Raw genomic sequence first — 17,280 nt, 5'->3', positions numbered from 1 at the left:
AAAACCTCTTCAGAAAGAGGGCTGCCAACAGCGAATATACTGGAGAAGTATTTCCAATTTTTTTTTGTCTCTGGTTTAAACCCTGAAGTTCACAATAATAACATCTTTTATTGCAATCAATATTCAGTCTAAATAGATATTTATATATTTATAAATGCAGAAGGATAAATAAAATATGGCACAACAACATTTTTAAAACTGGTAATCCATCTTTTAGTGAAAACCTGATAGGCAAGCTACGGAAATGTTTGAGCAAAAAAAAGGAGGGGAAAAAAAAAAAAAAAAAAGTCTTAAACAGCCATAAAACTTCAAATACTTGTACACTGACTACACATCCGTGCTTCCAAAAAAAGCCAATTATTGTGATTTTTTCCTCAGTGCTGCAAAGATAGTTCACAAAAACACTGTCTAGTTTCTTCTCCCCAAACTGATTTATAAAACACGTGATTGCTGGCTTTGCAGTCCGTGGGACAACAGCCATGCCCTAACTGAAGAAACCATCATTGGGAGCTCCCACTGCTTAATTCCTCTCGACAGTTTTGGCTCAGACAAAACAACAAAAGCAGAATTTTTCAAGACAGTCACCTGTGTCGGGCGGGGGGACTCGCGACAAGAAAAACCAACTCCCAGCCGTAACCTGCAGGTTTCCACAACCTGTATTAAAGGGCTGGTTCCAACACGGAGCTGAGGGGTTACACACAGGGCTCCGTCACCCAGAGCCACCCGGCACCGGCGAGGGCTGGACCCGGCTGGGGGAGCTGCGTGTTCCCGGTGCTCAGAGGCTGAGGAAGGGGCACGGGGAGGGCTGCGCCGGAGGGGGGTCACGAGCAGCAGCTTGGACACGAGCTCCCAGCGCTCCCCTTCCAGCAACGCAGCAAAGCCTTGAGCGGGGCAGGGACCCGACGGAGCACCCTCCGGTGATATGGGGGGGACATCAGTGGGGCTGGACGGGGACAGTCCGCAGGGCTGGATGGACATGTGCCCTGTGCTGCAGAGCCATCCTGCTGCCTCCAGGACAGGGAACCCCTCCTGCCACCAAGCCCCTGCTGCTGGAGCATCACAAGGGCACAGGTCCCATCGGTCCTTGTGCCAGAGCCACCAACATGCCCACAGACACAGTCCCCTGCATGATCTCGGTGGAGATGGAAGCGCACACTGGCCCTGAAACCGCTCGCAGGGTCTCTGGGTCCCACAAAAAAAACATCACCTGAGTGAGAGCCAAGCCCACCCCACTGCAGATCCCAGCTCTGCCGGTGCTCTCCCCACTCAGCCTCTCCTCTGCTGGAACTCTCTTCCAAGTGGAAAAATAATGGGATGGGGGAGCAGATGCTGCTTTCTAAATACACAATCCTAGCAAGAATCAAACCGCACAGGTCCCCGGAGGTGACCCCAAGCTGCCTGTCCATGACCTCGTTACTCCAGAATAAAAGACCTTCTCCCAGAAGGGGAAGCCCAGCAGGACGGGAAGATACAGCCTCCGCAGCAGGGAAGGCTGGGATGAGACAGAACCTGATCACCACGGGAGTAAATCCAGTGTGGTGCGGAGCACCCGGCCAGCAAACGCTGTTGTAGCCCCGCTGCGTTTGTGCGCTGAATAGCGGAGCTGGCTCGCTTGCACCCATCTCCTCCCCATCACCCCACTCCCATGTGTCTTCCCAGGCAAAGCAACTATTCCCAAACATCTGTACAAGGAACCACAGAACGACAGAGTAGTTTGGTCGGAAGGGGCCTTTAAAGGTCCCAGTCCAGTCCCAGAGGAGGAGGCTGAAGAAGCATCATCAGCAGCTCTGGGAGGGAGCGCTCCCCCGGCCGGGGGGGACCGACGTGCACACAGCCACATGCCTGGCCACACTGTGCCGAGCCACGCGGCCACCCCAACCAGCCACGGTGGCCAAGTGGTACTGAAGGGATCCTCCATTCCAAAATGCTATTCAAGTCAACGGAACCATCAGGCCTGAAATCTATTGGAGCAGCAGACGGCAAATGAGGAAGTGACTTGCTCAAGTGCTGTTTGCCTAAAGAAGAAAGCTACTCAACACCTTGAGATTAAGTAACCGAGAGTGACAAACAGTTGGGTGAGTTTCAGGCTGAGAAGCGTCAAGTCCTGGGGATCTGAAAGCTTGATTCACAAAACCAGCGACTAGTAGATCCCTCAGGATCAAGTACCGCAGCCTTCCTGCCTGGGGTACCTTGGCGAGTCCTGGCCGGGAGCGCAGACTCCGCAGCCCTGGCTAAGCACCAACTGTGCACTAAAAGATAAAGCGGCTGTCACCACTAGGAAGGAAGAAAATAATATGGAAGCATAAGAAAAGTATTTCTACGCTTGGTCAAGGAGACATGAGTTCCTGCTGTTAGAAGAAACTAGTCCGAGCCAGTGACTCTGCCTCCAAATGTCACGTACGGGCAGGACGCGCTGCACTCCCTGTGGCTGGCAGCTTCCCTTCACCTCTCTCCCGTTGCATCCACAACCTGAACTGAGAGAAGTGAAGACGCCTCCCATCATTAAGATTATCCAGAGTGATCCACAGCTCCTGCAAGGAAACAGCCTCTTTTGCACCAAAACAAGCGGCGACGCAGGGAGAGCTCGACCTTCCCCACCACCCTGTCCACCAGCTCGCTCTCAGCAGCCCAAGCCTCTCCGTCCTCCAGCAACGCTTCCCAATTTCTCCCTCAGCTACAAAAAAAGCAGAGAAATCCGACTGCCGCGTGCCCCACACACCTCTGGCTAATGGAAGAATTAATGGAGCACTCCCAGCTCCGCAGCACGACAAGTCTCGGCAGATCAAGCCTGGCAAGCGCCAGCCGGAGGTAGCAAACCACCAAAGAAGGAAAAGCACACAAGGCTTGTTCCTCAAGGCTGACATTTAGCAGCCAGGCACAGGTTTTGCTCAGCCCAACGCTCAGGAAGTTCTTTTTTTTTTTTTGGCAACATACGTGCTACAAGATGTATTTTAGCTTCCTGATGAGCCCCTTGCTGGCAGCAGTGGTGTGGAGAAGGAACATGTGTGACAGCCACGGAACAACGGGACCCAGCAGGATGTGGTAAAGCAGAAGGAATTCCTTTTTGGAACTGGCTGTTTGGCTTTGATTACTCAGAAGTATCTCCAATTACTGAAAACAGGTTTCGGACCTCTGGCACAGTGCTCCTACAGGAGAGTCACGAGGGTCTTATTCTTGTGACCGTATGATCAGACCATAACATCTCCAAGATATTCCTTCAGCAACCCGACAGCAAGGTAAGTCTTTCCCCGTTTCACAGAGAGGAGAAACGAGCTGAACTCGCCTGATCTTATGACAAAGCAATGAAAGGCCAGGGAGCAGGGAAGGCAACAAGACAAATCCCTTGGCAACCACATCTCCGGCTCAGGCAATTCTACCAAAGTGATCCCAAAGCTGCGCTCGGCCGGTTCCCAGCTCAGTGCTGCTCCCTGGAAGCATCAGCTTATCAGGCACCTTCCTGGAAGCGCATCTCGCTGGGGATGACGATGCAGTATTTAGATTAGCACCAGCGAAGCGCTGTGGTCACACCATGCATGGCAGGGTGAAGGTGCCAATGGTGCCAAGCATGGGTGGAAGACGTTGGCAAAGCAAGAGCAGCTCCAGGCTCCTGCAGCGCGGGTGGCCAAGATGGAGACATCGGGTCACTGGGAGCAATGCAGAGGTAGATGAAGGCCCGGTCCCAAGGGACCCTGGGAGGCTGAAGCAGATGCTCAGCAGGTTGGCCAGCAGCCTGAGCCCCTTTCAAGCACATCCCAGCCAGGCGTTTATTCCTGGGTCAGCACCTGTTTCCTTTGGCCTTCCCAGGTGACAGCTGGAGAGTCAGAGACTCCAAAATCCTGGGTAGCTGAAAACATCTTGAGAGCCGACATGTGCCCAGTTGCAGCCAGCGGGCTCGTGCTACCAGCCCGATGGCTGCTTGCCAGCACGTCCCGCATGGACACCGATGACTGCCGATGACCACTGCGCTCACAGGTGATGCTGAGGGACAGCGGGGGCTTTGCTTTTCCACAACACCCACCAGCGGGGAGATGACCAGCTCCTTGCCTGGGGTCTTTGCTCTGAAGGGTCACAAAACCATTTAGGTTTGCAAAGACCTCCAAGACCATGAAGTCCAACTGTAAGGCTAACAGTGCCAAGCCCAGCACCAAACCCCGTCTGACAGCTCCATCCTGCTCACCAGGCGCCAATCCCTGAAATCCTACGAAGCTTGGGACAAAGCGCGTCATTCCCACAACATGGACCGGCCATCCTCTTCAGCAGAGGAGTGCTGGGAGCCAGCTGGGTGATGGTCCTCCAGCAGGCACCGGCAAGCACGGCAGGTTCCCCAGAGCCCTGCGAGTCAGCTCCTTCCCCACCGGGCACCTTTGCTCGTGTCCTGTCAGCACCTTGCACACGAGCACAGGCAAACGTTCCCCTCACGGAACAAGTGATGGCGAGTCGTCTCACTGCAAGTCTTCTGCAATTTGGGATGAAGGGGGGCACAAGAGGTCTGAGGAGCACTGGCTCTTGGTCCCTTTTCAGAAGAGGATCTTATAAAAGCAGAGTGATTAAGAGCTTATTACTTGTATTTCCTCATCTCTCTCATCAGGGATATAAATGATAGGGGGGAGATGTAATTAAGGCTGCTGCCCCTCCAGCAATCGCTCAGGCACAGCCCACCAGTTTAAAGCCTTCAAAGACCTGAGCACTCCGCCGGGTGCTGGGAAGGATGCTAAGGCAGCTCTGCAACTTCTAGTCAACCCAAGGATCTGGAAGAAGCTAGAGCTGCCCACGTCCCAGCTGCAAAACATCTGGGTTACATTGTCTTCCTGGATTCCAGGACATACACTGTGTACGGCTTCTACTAGAAGCTACTGGCTGTTCCTCAGCTGTCACCCTTGGAGCACTTTTGCCCTTTTCCAGGTTTTCATCTTGCTGTTAGTTACTCAGCAGGGCGCACCGCTGTCCTCTCCCACACACAAAGCAGAAACCAGTTCCGAAACGTCCCTCATTTCCAGCGGCTATCAATCCCTTCCCTTTCCAGTGAACAAGGCGGCCAAGTTAGATTGTTTCTGCGCACAAGGGCTGCCTAGGGAAGACACACTTAGGAATCAACAAAATAACTGCACTTTGTCCTAAATCTCTACTAAGATCGCCAGGTACAGGGAAAAAGGCTAAACCGAAGCCTGCAGAGGGCTGCGGCACCTCGCCCGCGCCACTCTCGGGAACACGGCCAGCATGGCGCTCGTGACCATTCCTCCCGGATCCAGGCAGCAGGAGAGAGTGCCCAAGGGCAGAGGTACCTCGCCTACTTCAAACACAGAGGCAGGAGTTGAACAGCCAAGGCGTTCAGCCCAGCTTTCTGTGCCCAGGGGATGCTCCGTCAGGTGGCTGGTACAGCAGGGCTCAGCTCTGAGGCAAATGCCTGACGGCTGGAGGTGGGAGACTCCCTAGGGAGCACTAGCGACCTAGAAGGGATTCAAGGACAGTGAGTGCCCGGGCTAGCAGGCAGCCGTTTCCCAAAGCCTAACTGTGTTTTTCCTCTAGTCATCTTGCTGTTGCAATTCCCCTTCTTCTACTGTAGTTTCCTTTCCTGGTGCTTGGTCCAGTCTGAACTACAGACCAGCGTGATTTCTACTGAATGGATCATCCTTCTCCTCACTTTGTGCACTCGAATAAATAATTTTTTACAAGTTTACTGTGCATTGTACAATCTAAAAAATAAATGAAATAAAGTATATGAAATTTATAATTTTTCATCACATCTCTATAAAATACAGCCGCTGCTCAGAGCAGCGCTTTCTGTACACAGAACACCAAGTCACAATACAATTAACTGCACCAGTTTGATAGTGTGGCAGCACGGTAAGCTAGATTGTGGTGTTTTTGTGAACTACCATTTAGACCTACTTAAAAGCAAAAAAATACAAAAGCAAAATGCACTTCGTCAACAAATGCACACGGCTAACCCATTTCTGAATCAAGTATCAAAACCCTACTAACAAAATACATTGTACTTGGAACAAAAAAAAAACCAACAAGCTGAGAAAATCTGCTACCTGCACCAGTACAGACGCGCTATGTTCAGTCTTCCCAACGGTGGTAAAACGGGCCTGACCAATACCAGTGATTACACACCCTGTTCATATGCCAACGCCAGCACAAAACAAGTTACCAGACTCGCTACCAGAATTCACAGTGACTTGAGTGCCACCAGCAACTGCAAACGGCCCAGCGAAGTAGTTCAACGGGGCAGGACTTGGATTTCTTTTGTTCAGCCCGTGCCTGCGCTGGCCAAGCTCGCCTGGGCCACCCCAGGCTCTCCATCTGCCACCCCAGAGGGGAAGACTGGGTGCTCGTTCGTCACTAACGCACTGAAAAACCACCCCGTTAACAGGGTGCCCGGCTCCATTCCAATTAAAATCAAAATGAGATTTTGATCTTCAAAATAGAAGGCTGCCTTTCTCTGTAGCTCACGCTGCTGCCAACCAGGCGGATTTTGGTATATGAACAGAGTAAGTTGAATAAATAAACTGCAGACCTTTCCGAGAACTGGGTTTGGCATTGGTCAACCCTCCAAATTCAGCACCAAGGATTCAAACCGGAGGCACAGTTCTGACGGGTGAAATAGCACCAAGAGGAGGCTCTTTACATCTCTGCTGGTCTGCCAGTCCTTTATTATTCAGAGAATTTAATAATAAGTTGTATTTATGATTCTAGGTGGAATAAAATAAGTCAAAATTGTTTTCACTTTAAAAAAAGATAAATACTTTATCTAAACTATCAACAATACAAACTGGAGCTTTAAGCATTTCTTTTGCCTTTTTTTTTTTCTTTTTTCTTTTTTACTCAGATTCACAGTAAATATTTTCTCTGTTGTTTAGGTCTTTTTATGTTTTTATTTTGCCCAGTAGTAAGAGAGTAGAAACCCCTGCACAGGCCAGGTGAGCACCTTTCAGTGGAAGCCGAGTGAAGTTGGTCCACGTTGTCCTTGCATAGGTCACATTGGGTTGAGGTAGAAATCCTAGTTACCTGCACAACAGGAGGAGAGGAAGAGACTCATCTAAATAAAAGACAAAAATCTGCTGTGTGTTAGACGTGTCAATCATTTCTACATTGCTCCGAGACCTCGTTAGCCAGCAAAGAAGGAGCAACTCCTGACCCAACTGCAATTAGACAGAAAGGATGCCTCCAGGAGTGACACGGGGCCCCGCGGGCTGTTGCAGGTTTTAAAGCTTTCTCTGTGTGACCACATCGGACTCTGTCCTCCTGCGACTGACCTCGGGGGCGTGGGGGGAGCATTCCCCCACTCAGCACTTGCCTTTTTCTAGCACACTCTAATCTGCTTGGAATTTTTTATTGCCCTGGGGGAGAAACATTAGGAGAAGCAAAGCAGTTTAGTTTAGCCCCCCGATTCCAGAATTCGGCTTTGGTTCACAGGGACTCTGAACACACATATTCACACCGAAGTCAATGAAACTGCCCAAGCACTTGGCATACGGTTCAAGAGTCACAGGGCACAGGACCGCAACTACAGTATGTCCGTCACACACCAGCTCCCGGCAGCATCATTTCTGCTCATTTGCTCCACAATCCAGCTTTGTCATCCCCTTTTCTCCACACGTCACTTCTGTGCCTTGCCCACTTTGCTCAGAACCTTTTTGTGACAGGGGCCACCACACCCAAGAGCAGGGAGCGTGGCCCAATACGGCCACAGTTCCAGGTAAGGCAAGTTCAGCAGGCAGCTTTCACACTAGAGTCGCCCATGTACACAAAGCCCTGAGCCTAACCCTCCTCGCCCCTTCTCCCCCATCTGGTTTCTGTTCGGGGCCTTCCAAGCCCCTTCCGTAAGCACATCACGCTGTTGGGTCTCCACCGGCACACAGGGACCACATTGCTCCAAACTCCTCAGCATCACTTCCCCGTACAGAAGGACGGAGGTAATACTTACGTGCCTCACAAAAGCCTAATGAGGATTTGTTCGTGTCTGTGGAGCAATGTGATGATGAAGACACTATACACAATGCGCAGTCAAAAGAATCTCTCAGGTATATTGTAATTGAGTCATACGTTTTATAAGCAGCAAAGAGTATTCAACCATATATTGTATGCAGCTTTGGTATCAGTGAACAGCAACAACAGCAAAGACCTACAAGAAAAGCACGGAGCAAGCTCCGGGGCCCAACAGACTGATTGAACTTCGCAAGCACAAGTTGTTACATCAGGATGCCACAGAGTATTTTCAGGAACAACAGTACCCAACTCTGTGGTGGTACACTTTATTCTGGAGTCGCTCTGAAGACATTTCAATACCTGCTTCAGTAAGAATGGGTACAGTCTCCAGAAACCCTCCTCTCTTCTATGCCCCCAGCCTCTACGAAGCACGGACCACAGCTGGCCCTGCAGATCCCCTGTATTCTCATTCACAATCTACCCGGGAAGCCAGTGATTGCCAAGTGAGCATAAATACAGCATCTGATGAGTTTGTTACTGTTTGCCCTAGCAGGCAAGTCCGATAAAGCTGCAGTGCACAGATAAATCACACCCCTTTCTTTGCTACCTGTAGCTGTGTTTTCCATTGATGCAGGGGGCACATTAACTGCAGTGCAAGACCAGTGCATTTGCTCTCCAAGACAAAGCTGCAGCTTGTAACCTGGAGATTTTTAACTTTATGATTATTTAGAGCAGCTGTTGTCGACTGACAATAAAAACAAGACCATCGTGTTGCCACATGCAGTCACAAAGCAGCACCATCACGCGTCCTAACGCTATGCGAACATGGACTTGTGGAGATGCAACAGTCTGCGTCGGAGGGCAAGAAGAGGGGAAGGGGGAATCAAAGTAGACAACAACCACTTCCAATAAGTGTATAAAACCGTACTTAAAAATAGACATTTCCTCCCCGTTACTGATCTTCAGAAATAGACATTTTCATGAAGCAATCTCAACCTGCACATAATCCTAACGTCAGATGAGACAGACCAGAGGTATGATGGTGGGCACTCTTTGTCGAGAAATCCTGACTCCCAGAACAGAGAGCGTTAAGACTCTCCATCCTCTGCCGTCAGATTATCTGCTTCCCACATTTTAGAGTTTCACAGAGCCCATCCCCAACCTGTCTCTGAAAAGGAAGAAGCATCATTCAGCATCTTGTACAAAACTCCTCTTTTTTTTTCTCTAGCCTTACCTTACAAAATAAGAACTGTTAGCTAAGCAAGCTCTTTATCGTGGCTTAACCCCAGAAAGGTGCGAAGCATAAGGAGACTGCATGCCAAGTGTAACCCACATAGCGGACGTGCCAGCTGCGTTGGACTGCGTGATCATGGGCGCGGACTGTGCCAGCGCCAAACGGGGCAGAGGCGGGTGATGGACTGTAAAGGAGGGGCGGGAGGTTTTGTGCTGGAGAGAAGCTAGCTTAATAGACAAAGAAGCATTAGCAGACTGGACAGAAGCAGCAGAAGAGGATGGCAAAAAAGCTTCGCCGGGTGGGATGGATGGCAGGTTCTGCAGAAGCGCAGGCTCGGAGTTAGAAGCAAGTAATGGAGGAGGTGGGGGCAATGAAACGTTAGGAGGGGGCGGAGGGGAATGGAAAACAGATTGCACTGGCGCTCTGTTGAGGTGCTGAGCAGATCTAGTCTCGCTAGATGTTACTAAATTAGAGGAAGGGGGTGGGAAAGATGAGGATGAGGTGCTGGCAACAGCCTGCAGAGGGTTTAAGCTTAGCACTGTGCTGCTAGAGACAGCACTGCTGCTGAAACTGGCTCCAAATTGATGAGGAGAGGAGGCAGAAGGCACCGCATGGTTAAAAATACCTGCAAACAGGAGAGAAAAACTCAGCTTCAACAGATGGGCTTTGTACGGTCTCAAGCGACAAGAGAAACAAAACAAAAAAGCAAAAAACCAAAACAACAACAAAAAAAAAAGGAAAAAAGCAAAATTATAATAGTTACAGCCCCATACAAAAATATGCAGCATGAGAAGGCAGCAAGCAATGAGAGATAATGGTGCAGGCCAGGAGGTACAAAAGATTTCACTTACCTTTCCTACTGCCAACCTCTAAATGCCACGAGGAAAAATGGTCAGACCCAAGAACTGTCAGTTCTCTACCACAGGGGTAGACTTCTGATGAGATTACGTGGTCTCTAGAGTTGTTTATCTGAAGACTCAAACTGCTGCTCTTCCCTCCCCACCCTCCTGCTTTCCCACTTACAGGGCAGCAGAGGGGAGATTGTATTTCCAGCAAATCTATGTGCTGAGAGATGTGAGAGTTAGGATTTCCCGACATGGTGCCTGAATGATTATGGACAGGTAAGAAAAACTGCCCTGGACACTTAGTAACAGCAGGTTCAGGCTATCTTCTAGCCCTGCCAGCTTGTCTCCGGTCTGGGCCACAGAAGCCAAGGCTGTGCAGGATCCCAGAAGTGCAAGGTGCATATGGCATTGCCCCTCCTGGCAAAGAAATGCCTTTTGTGTCCATTCCGGAGCCAGAATGCTACGCAATTCCCAACACCATCTCCTCTGAAGAGGCACTGATGTTTTACTCTTCCTGGATCATGCTACATCCATTTGAGGCCTAACCTCAACCTTTACTCAAGTTGACAAGTTAGAGATCCTTAACTTGGTACCAGGACAAGTTAAATCCTTTACCTGCAGGCAGACCTAAGTTGGTTCCAACACAGCAACATCTGAACAAGCATACATTATGAAATCACAAAGTCTGGGTGTATTCTTTCATTAAGGTGATACAACAAGCTCATCTAGTAGACAAAGATCATGAGATTTCACTGTGGGGAACTGAACTCATCCTAGCATCTCCGAGAAAGAGAGAGAGAAAGAGAGAGAGGAGACTGGTTATGTGGGACAGATCTGCTTCACATCCTGCAGAAAAGCAAGGGTTTCAGCCCTGGAGAGGCAGCGTCAGACTTTCCTTTAGGCCCTGTCTTATACCAGAGAAAGAGTTCTGCCTACCTCCAACTGTTCCACCTGTAACCCCAGGAGAGAAGTTCCCCATAGTGTGAGAATTAGTCAGTCTGGTTGCAGCGGATGACACGTGGACCAGACTGGCAGCAGCTGGCATTGAATTAAATAAGGACTGCAATACTGAGGAATTTGTCACCGAGTTGAGGTTTGCTTGCAAGGCCATGGGGCCAAGGGGGAACTGCGATCCAGTGGTCAAAGTGTTTAGGAAAGGATGGTGCGTCTGAACAGAAGATGCTGGGTTGCCTGCTGAAGAAACAGCAGTAGAAAGGCTTTTACCATTCAGAAGGCCACCAGACGGAACAGCAGCAGAAATGAAAAGGTTGTGGCCATTTTTAAACTCCACATCTCGGTCCCTTCCTTTGCCGACCTTTCCGTTATGCTGCAAAGAGTTTTTTTCTGAAGATCCCCCAGTACGAATGCTTATGTCGCTGATCTCTTTGCCTTTCACCCCTGACCGATTTAAGTCTTCTTTCGTGCCGCCGAGGCCTTCGAGCTGCCTCTTGTTCAAAAAGGGATTTGTTTCCGATACCCCCACCTCTTTGCTTCGCTGTGACTGGAAACCCAGCGAGCAGTTGGAAGCCGCCACGTCCGAAGCCTTGTGTGGAAGGGAAGCACCATCGATAAAGCCGTGTAAACCGATGTCAGCCGACAGCCCGCCGTTGTACGCGAACCCGTTGGCGGCGTTCGTACCAGGGCTGAGCCCATCCGCCCCCGCCGAGGGCAGGGCAATGCTTTTCCTCGCATGTGCCGTCATCTTGGCATCGATGGCAAGGCTGTCCTCGGAGGACGGCCTGAAGGCAAACAGCGAATTCTGGCTCAGAGATGAAACCGACTGCAAGGGACTGTCCGTAGTTTTGGTCAGGTTGATGTCAGAGATTGGTGAAAAAGTTGATTTCCATTTACTGCTGTTCATGTTTTCGTTGCTTTGTGCTTGTTTCCTCCCAGATAAGCTGCCACCTAGTTTGGAAGAAAATTTATAAATGTTAAAAAACAGCAGTCACTGAATCTGCGCATTAAGAACAGGGGTTTCTCTTTCAACACCCACAATTTATCAGTCTGTAATTCTGGGTTTGATCCAAAGGCAGAAATATTGGTGAAATCGCCTAGAAGTCCTTAAAATTCAGTTTACTGCTCTGAAAAAGTTTGACAATGCTGATCTACTTTTTCCTCAGTCTTTGTACTGCAGATCCCTCCCCAAACCTTGAGTGAGCAAAAAGACAGGTCAGATCTTTGGTGACCTGTGATTACAGAAAGAACTGACCCAATATTCTTAATTATTGGACACCTGTCTTAATTCTGATTATTGAAGGACCTGGCAGAAGTGCACTCTGCTCAGCAGGACAGGAGCAGAGAAAAGCCTCCTACTAACAGCTTCAGCCAGCAGCAGACACCCACTCCCCAACTCCAACCATCACAACAAATAATTAACATTCCTCACACCTACCATTTTCAACAGTCTTCTGTGGAGATTTGCTTTCCAATGATATCGTTGCAATTTTCCTCTCAATTCTAGTGGGAAAATAAAAAGGCTGTAACACTCATCGCAGATCTTTTGTTGCACATTTGCCATCACAACCTATTCTGTTCACGTCTTAACAGGTGGCTAGAGTATATTAAGGCAAATCAGCTAGACAGCTGTATGTTACTAAAGACACTTAAAAGCATTAAAAAAAAATCCACAACTTTAAGTAGAAGCTATTATGGAATTACTACTCTTTGCCAAGATGAGCGCACGTTCAGAGGACTTTGTTGTTGTGAAAGAAAAGCAACAAGTAGGCTGTTGCTCACGTGTCTATAGTGGTTGCTGTTGCTCACGTGTCTATGGTGGTTGCTTTTCCAGCACCTTAAACAAGAAAAAAAAATTGCACCCCACAGGCAGGCAAGGGGTGGCGAGTACTCAGTTTTCACAGCAACACATCAATAGTTTGGGGCAGGAAGGGAAGAATTCTGAATCAAGATGAAACTGGGAGTAAGCGGAGACTGATTCCTAGTTAGTATTGCACACACAGTCTCAGCACTCCTACAACGCATCATCCAAAAAAAAAAAAAAAAATCTGCACTAATTCTTTCAGAGGCCAGGCTCTGTCAGCCTTGCAAACACAGCAACACATTCAAGTACTATTTCCTAAATACCTTCTCTATTCACAATTTCAGCTGTGTAAGAGGCTTGGCATAATGGCATCGGTCCCAAGGCAAAGGGAACAAAGGCAGCTTAACACACCTCTCCAGTCTAGAGCAGCGTTATCAGGTCTCAGAAATCTCATCCTGAAACCTGTGCCTGTGTATTCACCTGCTGCTATTGTGCTCATCTTCGGATCCCTGCTCTTCATCTGATGTTAGAGGAGAGTAATGAACGCCGTTGCTCTGAATGAGGGGCTTTTCCTTTTTCAGTACCGGGGGCTGGTCATTGTCCTGGTAAGGAACAGGAGAGTTCTTCAGGGAGTTTTCAGGAGAGGAAATGGCTGTTATTTCTAAAGGCTGGTTAATGTTATTGACCTGGGCAAGAAGGAAAGAAAGCAGTTACAGATGAGAGTATCCCTTTAGAAACAAGGCATCTTGTTAAGGGTATTAAAAGCAGGCTTAACCCGCTCAGCTTTAGGATATGCCCACAGCTGCTTGTTTAGCGCTGCTATTATACCGCACCATCCTGCATTACAACCTGGGGTGAAAACCTAAATATACCTTGGAAAAATACCTCATTTTCATTCTTTGATTTTACGTTTAAACGCAGAAACAAAGACATGGGATAACTGCATTTCTTTCCAAACTGCCACTGCAGGATCACATGAACACAACTTCTATAGCTGGCTTAATTATGCAAGAATGCCATATGCTTCTGGCACTCTTACGCTATTTAGTCAATCTTAGTTTAAACTATTTTCAAAATATTTAACCTACAGCCTAAAAATCAACTTCACTGGAGAAACAAGCTCTTTGTCATAAGGGAAGAGATTCTTTTTAATTTTTAATGCTCTGTCAGCAAAGAACTCTTTGAAGAGGTTCCACCTATACAGAAATAGTTCACCACCTTCCCAGCAACTCTTTCGCCTCCCAGAGGGGCCATTTTCACAAAGGGTCTTCACACCAATTGTAGCTACTAGCCCTGTAACAGCCTGCAAGTACATTAAAGAACAGAGCAGTTGAAGCTTATTTCTAATGCAAAGAGCTTTCCCAGGCCCTTCTCTCTTGCTCGAGCTCTTCATTTTTGCCCTTACCATGGAGTTGATATTGAGCGGTGAACCTGATGGTTGCGTAAAGAGTCCAGACACAGTAGGTAAGGATTTGCGTTTAGGGGAGACCCCGGAGTTCCCGCTGAGAATCCCAGTGGAGGATCTCTTCCGCCGGCCTCGCTTCTTCCCATCCTGCGCGTGTGCTTGGCCACAGTCCAGCCGAGCGCTCATGGGCAGAGGACTGTGCTTGTTGGAAGGGGATTGTTTTACATGTCCTGTATTAGGAGAGATTGTAAAGATGATTCTTCTCTTGGCCTCGTTCTCAGGATCTGAAAACGCTGCATCAGACTGAAGATCCCCCTTTGTTCCTTCGGCAAACATCTTCTGAGCATCTGCATATTGCAATACCCCTACCAGGCTCTGGGATGTGCCATTTAACCTGGGGCTTGTGGAGTGCTGGTGAGCAGGGGAGTTTTGCCCAGAGTTCCTTGACTGCATCATTAGCAAAGGATGTTGTGGAGTGGAACTCCGAGACCCTACTGAGTTAAACAGACTCCCAGAGTCGTCCAGAGCTGCCTGATCAACACTATGGTTAAGATGGGCTGGGCTGTTTGTAAGATTTCCATTGACTGCCACGGAGCCAGAAGAGTAAGAAAAACCTGTTGAAAGGGAAAGTATACATCATTGCTTCTGCTGAGTGATAGTTCACAGTGCTAGATTTCTGGGATGACTGGGAGTGGTTTCAGCTCTACCTGCGTTAGCTCAGCTGGTGGCCATGTACTGCGGAGGAAACTGCACAGCTGCTTTTTACACAGTGCAGTTGAGGACGTGGCGCTCTGTGCCCAGGGTTTCAGTGAGGAGTTAACAACTTTCACTACTCTCTTGCCAGTTCAGGAAAATGCATGTGTCATATGGAGACATTCTATGGTCTACCCAGTTTTTAAATGGAATGCCAGCTAAGTTTCTTTTGAACCATTATGCCTTTTTGAAATCAGGGCTCCTCTACTCTCGACTCCTTCCTACTGTCAAGGAAACAGATGGCCAAATTCAGTCTGTTTCCTTCCCCCAGAAAGCAGGGACTTTGCCATCCTCCTTCTCAACATCAAACAAAAGGCTGTGGCTTTGAAAGTGACAGGGGACCTTCAAAGAAACTGTGGCAGAAGAACATCACACAGGAGGAAGCTTGGAAAGGGAATCAAATCTTTGTCATGGTGCATCATCAATGGGTTTAGTGCTCTAGTATGGCTTGTCTCTGGGCTGTCTAACTGAAAGGGGTAGAAGGGAACTTGATACTGTTTATAACAAGTTCTTTTTTTTAAATACTTCATTGGTTTTACAGAAAACTGCAGCCAAGCCCTTCTTTGCAAAACAGATGCTAGGAACAACACAAGCCCCTCGAGATGGTGAACATTCAGAACAAACGCACTCTCTGATGAGGGATCAGCTGTAGAATAGCTTCTGTATGCTAAAGCCTACCTTTCCTGATCCACAACATTTCCATATCCTGAACAGCAAAAGGCCATGACTTCAACAGATGAGTTCAGAAGCAATGCCTGCACTTAAAGGTATCCCTTATCCTCTCCTGTTTGACCTTTCTTCCTACCCGGATACTTGTGCCTTTACAACTGCTCATGAGGCACCACTGTGACCCTGCATTAAGAAATTTATTTTGCTATTACAAAAATTCCACCGCCCTGTAAAATAAAACTTCTAAAGCTAGATCATCAGCGCATAGCATAGCTATGCAACACTTTGCTGGTTTGCCACATTGTCAAGGGAGGAATCTCTTCATCCACATGGAAGAATTTACAAAAGCAATTATTTATTTACACTACGAGGTGCTGCCGTTCAGGTAAAGGCACCCCAAACCAATACTTTTATGTCAGAACGCAGCCAAGCCGCAGGCACGTACTATCTCTAAGCAACATCCTCCGTGACTCTCTGCTCTTGTTACAAAAGGTACATTTATCTGGCGCCCTACTGCCCAAATGGCCTGTAGCACTCCGAAAACTCCAACGCATGCCCTGGGGGATGCTGTCACGACAAGACAGCACACCTGCGCGTAGGTGAGGCTGTTACCTGAGGTAGCCAAAGCCAGTGGCTTGTTTCCAGCAGCATTGCTTACGCCATTATGAGAGCTAGCACCAATCTGCTTTTCAAGTGTCGATGAGTCTCTACTCTGATGAACTGGGCTAGGTGTGCTTCTCTGGGGGGAGAGAAACAGGCATTTTAGTACAGGAAGCATACTCAGAAGTCACCAGGTTAAAGACAATTCACATGCGTTGGTAGATCTACCAAGGAAAGGGGCTCTACTACCTAAGTGTCCTAGATTTTGCTTGTTTTGAGAGAAATGCAGAACAGCACGTTACGGGACAAAAATAAATACCGTTATTAATTATACTGCAATAGTATCTAGCTTACAACAGATACCAGGCAGATAGAGGGAGAACAGGCTCACTGGCCCAGCAAGTTTAGACTCAGGACAGCACTGCTGTCAGAATGAGTGCCTCGGTCCACTATTTCATAGGCAGCCAGAAAGGAAACAAATGGTTGTATTGTGCCCCCAAGGCTGTGCGCATGAAATTCCCCCAAAACAACCCAAACTGTATGTGAAACACATTAGGCTATGTTCCCTGGTACACTGAGGGTACAATCAACGAGTGGTGTTTTCCTAAAGCAGGCAAAACAATCATGCAATGGCAGCCTGAATAAACGGCGTGTTGAAGGGAGAGATGCTGCCCAGAGCTAGCGTTCTCTCTCCTCCCAGGACGTACAACTTCTGCTCAGAGCTGTGCAGGCTGTAGTTCTGCTACAACTAGAAGCCTTCAGCTGGAAAAAGATAGTAGATTCCATACTATGAAACAACTCCAGCTTTCCAAATAGGGATTGTAAGGCAAGAACCTGTGGACAGGTTCTGAATTCACAGCTCCCATGGGAAAGCAGCAAATGCTTCTCAGTTCTCTAGTGTAACACTTCTGTCTGGACCAGGCTTTTTTGAACTCCTCTGCCACTGAGTGGCACGGTCTTATCAGGATTTCAAAAAGAGATGGCCCCAGAAGTTCTCCAGTTCTCTGATGCTGCAGAGCAGTCCCTTGCACATTAGGCATTACGGCCTCGAGGTGCTGTTCAAGTTCATCCTACACAGATATGT

At 48.5% G+C, this 17,280-nt stretch overlaps 1 protein-coding gene across 8 annotated transcripts in view; it reads right to left on the bottom strand.

The window, feature by feature from the left end:
* The window catches only part of DOT1L (DOT1 like histone lysine methyltransferase), a 76,627-nt gene that overhangs the window by 828 nt on the left and 58,519 nt on the right, over nt 1-17,280 (bottom strand). For 3 of the 8 annotated variants that reach the window (XM_037384366.1, XM_037384368.1, XM_037384371.1), the window contains 6 exons: nt 16,209-16,335; nt 14,175-14,788; nt 13,250-13,455; nt 12,404-12,468; nt 10,948-11,916; nt 58-9,791 (listed from right to left, as the gene is read on the bottom strand). In XM_037384366.1, the coding sequence (XP_037240263.1) occupies nt 9,202-9,791; nt 10,948-11,916; nt 12,404-12,468; nt 13,250-13,455; nt 14,175-14,788; nt 16,209-16,335 (2,571 nt within the window). In that variant the 3' untranslated portion in view covers nt 58-9,201. Of the gene's footprint in view, nt 1-57; nt 9,792-10,947; nt 11,917-12,403; nt 12,469-13,249; nt 13,456-14,174; nt 14,789-16,208; nt 16,336-17,280 lie in introns of those variants that run through there. The other 5 variants (XM_037384367.1, XM_037384369.1, XM_037384372.1 and 2 more) reach the window with 5 other exon arrangements.

Source organism: Falco rusticolus, chromosome 4, assembly GCF_015220075.1.
Source record: "Falco rusticolus isolate bFalRus1 chromosome 4, bFalRus1.pri, whole genome shotgun sequence".
Classification (NCBI taxonomy): Eukaryota; Metazoa; Chordata; class Aves; order Falconiformes; family Falconidae; genus Falco; species Falco rusticolus.
The sequence above is the reverse complement of the archived record's forward strand: the minus strand, read 5'-3'. Positions and strand labels throughout refer to the sequence as shown.